At 52.5% G+C, this 11358-nt stretch overlaps 1 protein-coding gene across 1 annotated transcript; it reads left to right on the plus strand.

The window, feature by feature from the left end:
* The first annotated feature begins 8585 nt into the window (after nucleotides 1-8585).
* On the plus strand, nucleotides 8586-10694 carry LOC138369687 (collagen alpha-2(IV) chain-like). The gene has a single exon (XM_069333120.1). The coding sequence runs from the start codon at nucleotides 8586-8588 to the stop codon at nucleotides 10692-10694; it is 2109 nt and encodes a 702-aa protein (XP_069189221.1).
* Nucleotides 10695-11358: the final 664 nt, after the last annotated feature.

Below are 11358 nucleotides of genomic sequence, written 5' to 3' on the forward strand. Positions count from 1 at the left end.
CGGAGCATTGTCCAAGACATACGAAATCTCTCAGTGCATATACACCAGGTTACGCTTCTCCGTACATGTATTTGAAAGCCTCCCAAGTGAAATTCAAAACATTTAGAACGAAGACTTCTTCTTGGAGACTTCAAAAGTAGTGTAACGGAATTTATTATGAACTTCGAAATTTAATTTCAGTTAAAATTTTAAGTACAATGTGTACTATATGTTTTAAATATCAACAATATTACATATTACATATTACAGGTACCACGTCAGGTGCAATTGTAAGGACTCATAACCTCGAAGAGGAATATGAAGAGTATTCACAGAAGATCTTCTGGATTCTCATTGAACACTTTGATATTTTCCTCTCCTACTACCCCCAATTTTTTTCTTGAATCTTATTTTATGTTATTACATTACTACAGTTTCAGAAAACACAAACAAACATATAACAATCATCGTGCGAAGACCTCATCCAGCTCCTCGGAGGGTGGGTGCATGCCTAATATACAGCACACACACTAAGTCGGTGGAACAGGAAACCAACCGCTCTTGAGTCTTAAGTTTTCCCAATGAGTTCCTCACCTACCTATATATATATATATACATATATATATATATATATATATATATATATATATATATATATATATATATATATATATATATATATATATATATATAACTGAAAACTCACACCCCAGAAGTGACTCGAACCCATACTCCCAGGAGCCACGCAACTGGTATGTACAAGACGCCTTAATCCACTTGACCATCACGACCGGACATAATGAGGTGATAGCCGAGGCTATTTGAACCACCCCACCGCCGGCACTCGGATAGTAATCTTGGGCATAGCATTTTACCAAATCACCTCATTCTTTGGGGCACACGTGAGGAACACAAATGCGCATTTGTGTTCCTCACGTGTGCCCCAAAGAATGAGGTGATTTGGTAAAATGCTATGCCCAAGATTACTATCCGAGTGCCGGCGGTGGGGTGGTTCAAATAGCCTCGGCTAGCACCTCATTATGTCCGGTCGTGATGGTCAAGTGGATTAAGGCGTCTTGTACATACCAGTTGCGTGGCTCCTGGGAGTATGGGTTCGAGTCACTTCTGGGGTGTGAGTTTTCAGTTGCATATTGTCCTGGGGACCATTCAGGCTTGTTCGCATATATATATATATGCGAACAAGCCTAAATGGTCCCCAGGACAATATGCAACTGAAAACTCACACCCCAGAAGTGACTCGAACCCATACTCCCAGAAGCAACGCAACTGGTATGTACAAGACGCTTGTACATACCAGTTGCGTTGCTTCTGGGAGTATGGGTTCGAATCACTTCTGGGGTGTGAGTTTTCAGTTATATATATATATATATGTATATATATATATATATATATATATATATATATATATATATATATATATATATATATATATATATATATATATATATTGTGACGGTAAAGGTTTGGAATGTTGATGTTCGGCAGTCCTCCAATGGCAGGTGTCAATGCCTGGTCACACTTACAAAAAAAAAGAGACTGCTTGCCTGTTTGTCTGTGGTAAGGTAATGGGAAGACACGCAAAACACAAAATATAAACAATTAAATTTTAATTACTTTAGAAAACAAGATATGAACAAAGACAATCCCTTGGCTTACATAAAATTCAAAATAAGTCAACAAACAAAACAACATCAATAATTACTAGATGTGAAAATTTACTCTACAATAAAATAATGTGCAAGACAATAAATATCAGGTGCTGAGAATATTGGCTATAGCTGCTACCTCCATTAGTATACGACAGCCAGGGCTTAGTATACCAGAGAGAGATGTCAACTTCTAAGAGCACAGGAATATTCTGAGGAGGACGGCTTGAGCTGGCCCAGACGTCGACTCAGGTAGAGGGCGTGAGTGCAGGTGCAGGTGCGCTGTTGGCGATACACCAGCCAATCAGGAGCAAGCAGGCGGAGAATGGGAGTTAGCTCGTTGACGACGGGCGGTAGCCGGCGTGACGGGTGGTGCAAGGTACGCTTTGCTTCCTGGTCAAAACGTTTTGTGCTACTGGTGGACGTATCTTTAATGTAGCATCTTGTACTTGTAGAATGACGTGACTGATATAGGCAAGAGCAGGCTCAATCTTTCTTGAAAGAGATTATCGTCACAATATATATATGTATATATATATATATATATATTTATATATATATATATATATATATATATATATATATATATATATATATATATATATATATATATATATATATATATATATATATATGTGTCGTACCTAGTAGCCAGAACGCACTTCTCAGCCTACTATGCAAGGCCCAATTTGCCTAATAAGCCAAGTTTTCATGAATTAATTGTTTTTCGACTACCTAACCTACCTAACCTAACCTAACCTGACTTTTTCGACTACCTAACCTAACCTAACCTATAAAGATAGGTTAGGTTAGCTAAGGTAGGGTTGGTTAGGTTCGGTCATATATCTACGTTAATTTCAACTCCAATAAAAAAAAATTGACTTCATACATAATGAAATGAGTAGCTTTATCATTTCATAAGAAAAAATTTGAGTAAATATATAAATTCAGGAAAACTAGGCTTATTAGGCAAATCGGGCCTTGCATAGTACCGGGACTCTCCCCGGTACCAGGGCACTCCCCCGGTACCAGGACTCTCCCCCGTTACCAGGACTCTCCCCCGGTACCAGGACTCTCCCCGGTACCAGGACACTCCCCCGGTACCAGGACTCTCCCCGGTACCAGGATTCTCCCCCGGTGCAAGGACTCTCCCCGGTACCAGGACTATCCCCCGGTACCAGGACTCTCCCACGGTACCAGGACTTTCCCCCTGTACCAGGACTCTCCCTTTGTACCAGGACACTCCCCAGTACCAGGATTCTCCCACGGTACCAGAACTCTCCCTTGGTACCAGGACTCTCCCCGGTACCAGGACTCTCTCCGGTACCAGGAATTTCTACCGGTACCATGACTCTCCCCCGGTACCAGGACGATCCCTGGTACCAGGTCTCTCCCCCGGTACCAGGATTCTACCCCGGTACCAAGCATCCCCCGGTACCAGGAATCTCTCCAGTACCAGGACTCTCCCCCGGTACCAGTGTGGGAACCGACCTGTGAGATTTATATTTATTTAATTTATATGAATTTATATTTACATTAATTTGTATACTTCGATAGCAATTTGTATGATGTTAAGTCGACTGTATTTCTGCAATAATCTCACAAATCGATCCTCTACACATTAGGGGGGGTGGTTTATATTGAATTTATATATATGCAGCCAATCAAACTACAGTATTAAACTACATATATTGTTAAACATTGAAGAGGTTCCTTATCTTATTGTACAGCAGGCCTTAGTCCACCAGGTATAACCAGGATGTAGACACCACATTTTCCTCGTGTGAGGTAGCTTCCAACACCCTGGTAACTGATGCACAAAGCATGCTTCCTAGTCTTGACCTGTCAAAAGGGCGCTAGCTATGAAGCCAGAGTCCTAATATATGACAGCTATATCAGAGAAAACACTGTACATTGAACCGTAAAGACCTAGGCTTAATTACATTATATTAAGAGGCAGTTCGTATTCTAACCAGCTAGCCCCTATCTAATGACATTAATGGCCATAAATGATAGATAAATGGGTTTCGGCAGAACACTTAACTTGTATTTGTTGACAGCGTGTTGATGATGGTACACCTTTGGTTTCCATAACACTTCGTCCAAGTAAAATTAACAGGAGCCGTATTTGCTCCCGTGAGCCTCTGTGGTCTAAGTACAATAACAATGGCTGATCACTCCCTCCTCCCTGACGCTACTGGCCTACATTGTCCAGATGACAGTAAGTGATAGAAGGGTCACATTTACTCTATTTTAATTCTGATAATTAAGTTAATTTATATGAGATGTTTTTATGATGGTAAAGTCCAAAGACTAATGTATTTAAGAATACTTCCCACCATAATAGGTGGTGAATTTATAATAGTATGTGGTAATGATATCCCGTTTTCTATAGACGGAAATTCCACTACGTTATATTTTCTATGGGTTAACTTGTTTATACAACACAGCAATATTATCTGCCTGTATGATATTATTATATGGTGTCGGAATTTCTGACAACCAGGACTCTCCCCGGTACCAGGACTCTCCCCCGGTACCAGGACTCTCCCCGGTACAAGGATTCTCCTCTGGTACCAGGACTCTGCCCCGGTACCAGGATTCTCCCCCGGTACCAGGACTCCCCCTAGTACCAGGACTATCCCCCGGTACCAGGACTCTCCCAGGGAACCAGGACTCTCCCCTGGAACCAGGAATCTCTACGAAACCAGGACTCTCCCCAGTACCTGGACACTCCCCCGGTACCAGGAATTTCCCCCTGTACCAGGACTCTCCCTTTGTACCAGGACTCTCCCCGGTACCAGGACTCTCCCTCAGGTATCAGGACTCTCCCTCGGTACCAGGACTCTCCCTCGGTACCAGGACTCTCCCTCGGTACCAGGACTCTCCCCCGGTACCAGGACTCTCCCGGTTACCAGGACTGTCCCTGGTACCACGAATCTCCCCCGGTACCAGGAGTCTCCACCGGTACCAGGACTCTCTTCCGGTACCAGGACTCTCCCCCGGTACCAGGACTCTCTCTGGTACCAGGACTCTCCCCTGGTACCATGACTCTCCCCCGGTTCCAGGACTCTCCCCGGTACCAGGACTCTCCCCCGTTACCAGCACTCTCCCCGGTACCAGGACGATCCCCGGTACCAGGTCTGTCCCCCGGTAACAGGACTCTACCCCGGTACCAAGACTCTCCCCCGGTACCAGGACGATCCCCGGTACCAGGACTCTCCCCCGGTACCAGGACTCTTCCACCGGTACCCGGACTGTCCCCGGTACCAGAATTCTCCCGCGGTACCCGGACTGTCCCCGGTACCAGGACTCTCCCTCTGTACCAGGACCCTCCTCCGGTACTAGGATTCTCACCCGGTACCAGGACTCTCCCTGGTACCTGGACTCTCCCCGGTACCAGGACTCTCCCCCGGTACCAGGAATCTCCCCGGTACGAGGACTCTCCCCCGGTACCAGGAGTCTCCCCGGTACCAGGACTCTCCCCCAGTACCAGGACTCTCCCCGGTACCAGGACTATTCCCCGGTACCAGGACTTTCCCATGGTACCAGGACTCTCCTCCGGTACCAGGACTCTCCCCCGGTAAAGGAACTCTCGCCTGGTACCAGGACTCTCCCCCAGTACCAGGACTCTCCCCGGTACGAGGACTCTCGCGCAGTACCATGACTCGACTCCCCTGATACCAGGACTCTCCCCGTTACCAGGACTGTCCCTGGTACCAGGAATCTCCCTCGGTACCAGGACTCTCCCCCGGTAGCAGGACTCTCCCCGGAACCAGGACTCTCCCTCCGGTAGCAGGACTCTCCCCGGTACCAGGACTCTCCCCCGGTACCAGAACTCTCCTTTGGTACCAGGACTCTCCGCGGTACCAGGACTCAACCCCGGTAACAGGACTCTCCCCCGGTACCAGGACTCTCCCTGTTACCAGGACTGTCCCTGGTACCAGGAATCTCCCCCGGTACCAGAACTCTCCCTCGGTACCAGGACTCTCCCCCTGTACTAGGATTCTCCCCCGGTACCAGGACTTTCCCCCTGTACCAGGACTCTCCCTTTGTACCAGGACTCTCCCCGGTACCAGGATTCTCCCCCGATACCAGAACTCTCACCTGGTACCAAGACCCTAAACCCGGTACCAGGACGCTCCCCGGTTCCAGGACTCTCCCCCCGGTACCAGGACTCTCTCCCGCTACCAGGACTCTCCAACGGTACCAGGACTCTCCCCGTTACCAGGACTGTCCCTGGTACCAGGAATCTCCCCCGGTACCAGGACTCTCCCCCGGTACCAGGACTCTCTCCGGTACCATGACTCTCCCCCAGTACCAGGACGATCCCCGGTACCAGATCTCTCCCCCGGTACCAGGACTCTACCCCGGTACAATGGACTCTCCCCCGGTACCAGGACTCTCCCCGGTTACCAGGACTCTCCCCGGTACCAGGACGATCCCTGGTACCAGGTCTCTCCCCCGGTACCAGGACTCTACCCTGGTACCAAGACTCTCCCCCGGTACCAGGAATCTCCCCGGTACGAGGACTCTCCCCCGGTACCAGGACTCTCCCCGGTACCAGGACTTTCCCCCGGTACCAGGACTCTCCCCCGTACCAGGATTCTCCTCTGGTACCAGGACTATGCCCCGGTACCAGGATTCTCCCCCGGTACCAGGACTCTCCCCGGTATCAGGACTATCCCCCGGTACCAGGACTCTCCCACGGTACCAGGACTTTCCCCCTGTACCAGGACTCTCCCTTTGTACCAGGCATCTCCCCGGTACCAGGATTCTCCCCTGATACCAGAACTCTCCCTTGGTACCAGGACTCTCCCCGGTACCAGGACTCTCTCCGGTACCAGGAATCTCCACCGGTACCATGACTCTCCCCCGGTACCAGGACGATCCCTGGTACCAGGTCTCTCCCCCGGTACCAGGACTCTACCCCGGTAGCATGACTCTCCCCCGGTACCAGGAATCTCTCACGGTACCAGGACTCTCCCCCGGTACCAGGAATCTCTACGGAACCAGGACTCTCCCCGGTACCAGGACACTCCCCCGGTACCAGGACTTTCCCCCTGTACCAGGACTCTCCCTTTGTACCAGGACTCTCCCCGGTACCTGGACTCTCCCTCCGGTATCAGGACTCTCCCCGGTACCAGGACTCTCCCCCGGTACCACAACTTTCCCTTGGTACCAGGACTCTCCCCGGTACCAGGACTCTACCCCGGTAACAGGACGATCCCTGGTACCAGGACTCTCCCTCGGTAGCAGGACTCTCCCCCGGTACCAGAAATCTCCCCCTGTTCCAGGAATCTCCCCCGGTACCAGAACTCTCCCTCGGTACCAGGACTCTCCCCCTGTACTAGGATTCTCCCCCGGTACCAGGACTTTCCCCCTGTACCAGGACTCTCTCTTTGTACCAGGACTCTCCCCGGTACCAGGATTCTCCCCCGATACCAGAACTCTCACCTGGTACCAAGACCCTAAACCCGGTACCAGGACGCTCCCCGGTTCCAGGACGCTCCCCGGTTCCAGGACGCTCCCCGGTTCCAGGACTCTCCCCCGGTACCAGGACTCTCTCCCGATACCAGGACTCTCCAACGGTACCAGGACTCTCCCCGTTACCAGGACTGTCCCTGTTACCAGGAATCTCCCCCGGTACCAGGACTCTCCCCCGGTACCAGGACTCTCTCCGGTACCATGACTGTCCCCCAGTACCAGGACGATCCCCGGTACCAGGTCTCTCCCCCGGTACCAGGACTCTACCCCGGTACAAAGACTCTCCCCCGGTACCAGGACTCTCCCCGGTTACCAGGACTCTCCCCGGTACCAGGACGATCCCTGGTACCAGGTCTCTCCCCCGGTACCAGGACTCTTCCCCGGTACCAAGACTCTCCCCCGGTACCAGGAATCTCCCCGGTACGAGGACTCTCCCCCGGTACCAGGACTCTCCCCGGTACCAGGACTTTCCCCCGGTACCAAGACTCTCCCCCCTACCAGGATTCTCCTCTGGTACCAGGACTATGCCCCGGTACCAGGATTATCCCCCGGTACCAGGACTCTCCCCGGTATCAGGACTATCCCCCGGTACCAGGACTCTCCCTTTGTACCAGGACTCTCCCCGGTACCAGGACTCTCTCCGGTACCAGGAATCTCCACCGGTACCATGACTCTCCCCCGGTACCAGGTCGATCCCTGGTACCAGGTCTCTCCCCCGGTACCAGGACTCTACCCCGGTACCAAGACTCTCCCCCGGTACCAGGAATCTCTCACGGTACCAGGACTCTCCCCCAGTACCAGGAATCTCTACGGAACCAGGACTCTCCCCGGTACCAGGACACTCCCCCGGTACCAGGACTTTCCCCCTGTACCAGGACTCTCCCTTTGTACCAGGACTTTCCCCGGTACCTGGACTCTCCCTCCGGTATCAGGACTCTCCCTGGTACCAGGACTCTCCCCCGGTACCAGAACTCTCCCTTGGTACCAGGACTCTCCCCGGTACCAGGACTCTACCCCGGTAACAGGACGATCCCTGGTACCAGGACTCTCCCTCGGTAGCAGGACTCTCCCCCGGTACCAGGAATCTCCCCCTGTAACAGGAGTCTCCCCAAGTACCAGGACTTTCTCCCGGTACCAGGACTCTCCCCCGGTACCAGGACTCTCCCCGTTACCAGGACTGTCCCTGGTACCAGGAATCTCCCCCGGTACCAGGACTCTCTCCTGGTACCAGGACTCTCTCTGGTACCAGGACTCTCCCCCGGTACCAGGACTCTCCCTGGTACCAGGACTCTCCCCCGGTACCAGGACTCTCCCTGGTACCAGGACTCTCCCCCGGTACCAGGACTCTCCCCCGGTACCTGGACTCTCCCCGGTACCAGGACGATCCCTGGTACCAGGTCTCTCCCCCGGTAACAGGACTCTACCCCGGTACCAACACTCTCCCCCGGTACCATGAATCTCTCCGGTACCAAGACTCACCCCCGGTACCAGGACGATCCCCAGTACCAGGACTCTCCCCCGGTACCAGGACTCTTCCCCGGTACCCGGACTGTCCCCGGTACCAGGACTCTCCCGCGGAACCCGGACTGTCCCCGGTACCAGGACTCTCCCGCGGTACCAGGACCCTCCCCCGGTACTAGGATTCTCCCCCGGTACCAGGACTCTCCCTGGTACCTGGACTCTCCCTGGTACCAGGACTCTCCCCCGGTACCAGGAATCTCCCTCGTTAGCAGGACTCTCCCCGGTACCAGGATTCTCCTCTGGTACCAGGACTCTGCCCCGGTACCAGGATTCTCCCCCGGTACCAGGACTCTCCCCCGGTACCAGGACTCTCCCCGGTACCAGGACTTTCCCCCAGTACCAGGACTCTCCCTGGTACAACGACTCTCCCCCGGTACCAGGACTTTCCCATGGTACCAGGACGCTCCACCGGTACCAGGACTCTCCCCCTGTAAAGGAACTCTCGCCTGTTACCAGGACTCTCCCCCGGTACCAGGATTCTCCCCGGTACGAAGACTCTCGCGCAGTACCATGACTCTCCCCCGATACCAGGACTTTCCCCGTTACCAGGACTGTCCCTGGTACCAGGAATCTCCCCCGGTACCAGGAATCTCCCCCAGTACCAGGACTCTCTCCGGTACCAGGACTCTCCCCCGGTACCACGACTCTCCCCCGGTACCAGTACTCTCCCCGGTACCAGGACTGTCCCCTGGTACCAGTACTCTCCCTGGTACCAGGACTCTCCTCCGGTACCAGGACTCTCCCCCGTTACCAGGACTCTCCCCGGTACCAGGACGATCCCCGGTACCAGGTCTCTCCCCCTGTAACAGGACTCTACCTCGGTACCAAGACTCTTCCTCGGTACCAGGAATCTCCCCGGTACCAAGACTCTCCCCCGGTACCAGGACTCTCCCCGGTACGAGGACTCTCGCGCAGTACCATGACTCTCCCCCGATACCAGGACTCTCCCCGGTACCAGGACTCTCGCCCGGTACCAGTACTCTCCCCCGGTACCAAGAATCTCGCCCAGTACCAGAACTCTCTCCCGGTACCAGGACTCAACCAGGTACCAGGACTCACGCCCGGTACCAGTACTCTCCCGGTACCAGGACTTTCCCCGGTACCAGGACTCTCGCCCGATACCAAGACTCTCCCCTGGTACCAGGACTCTCCCCCGGTACCAGGACTCTCGCCCGGTACCAGGACTCTCGCCCGATAACAGGACTCTCGCCCGGTTCAAGGACTCTTCCCGATATCAGAAATCTCCCCGGTACCTGGACTCTACCTGGTACCAGGTCTCTTCCCCGGTGCCAGGACTCTCCCCGGTACCAGGACTTTCCCTCGGTACCAGGACTCTCCCCAGTAACAGGACTCTTCCCTGGTACCAGGACTCTCCCCGGTACCAGGACTTTCCCCCTGTTCCAGGACTCTCCCCGGTACCAGGACTCTCACTGGTACCAGGACTCTCCCCCGGTACCAGTACTCTCCCCCAGTACCAGGACTCTCCCCGGTACCAGGACTATTCCCCGGTACCAGGACTCTCCCTGGTACAAGGACTCTCCCCTGGTACCAGGACTCTCCGGTACCAGGACTCTCCCTATTACCAGGACTCTCCCCTGGTACCAGGACTCTCCGGTACCAAGACTCTCGCCCGGTACCATGACTCTCGCCCGGTACCAGGACTCTCGCCCGGTACCAGGACTCTCGCTCGGTACAAGGACTCAACCTGGTACCAGGACTCTCGCCTGGTACCAGGATTCTCGTCCGGTCCTAGGACTCTCGCCCGGTATCAGAACTCTCTCCCGGTACCAGGACTCAACCCGGTACCAGGACTTACGCCCGGTACCAGGACTCTCGCCTGGTACCAGGACTCTCCCTGGTACCATTTCTCTCCCCTGGTACCAAGACTCTCTCCGGTACCAGGACTCTCCAAGGTACCAGGACTCTCCCCGGTACCAGGACTCTCCACCGGTACCAGGACTTTCTCCTGGTACTCTCCCTGGTATTGGTATTACACTGTCCAACCTTCAAACGCCTTCCTTTACTTATGTATTTTCTTAGTAATAAGGCGAAGATGATTAAATTATTGTTTAGTTTTCTCGATTGCATTAAAATATATTATTTAAACATTTTAGTGTGATAATAAAAACGCTAAAAAATATGTATTTCTTTAAAAAATGCAAAGACAATTTACTTCAGTTCGTAGATAATGCTTTTGAGGAAAGCTGTAAGAGATTCGATCCCGGGTCGTGGACACAGCTGGTCTGGAGTGTATATTCCCCCGCACTCCGGCCAACACTCTCCGGGATTATCACTGCTCGCTGCTTGGTTACCAATGTATTGACTGCACACCGGACCAAGGGAAAGCTTTCAGCTCCAGCTTCGTTATCACATACACGATGTATTTATGAGTGAATATATTGGAGAAATTCCACTAGGGCTGTGAGGTGGGTGCGAACCTACTACCTTGGTATTGCCAAGTCGCGTACCCTACCACTAGGCAATCGCTGACTTGTGTATATCCTGAGTGTTAATTAATATATTGATCAATTCAACGATTCATCAAACTCATACCACTAATTATAACCGGGTTGGCACCTTTCGATAATTTCTTACTCCGAGGTTGTTTTTGTGCTCGAATGTGTTGTGGTTATCGTAGACGGTGTTGTGGTTATTGTAGACGGTGTTGTGGTTATCGTAGACGGTGTTGTGGTTATCGTAGACG

This window comes from Procambarus clarkii, chromosome 29, assembly GCF_040958095.1.
Source record: "Procambarus clarkii isolate CNS0578487 chromosome 29, FALCON_Pclarkii_2.0, whole genome shotgun sequence".
NCBI lineage: Eukaryota > Metazoa > Arthropoda > Malacostraca > Decapoda > Cambaridae > Procambarus > Procambarus clarkii.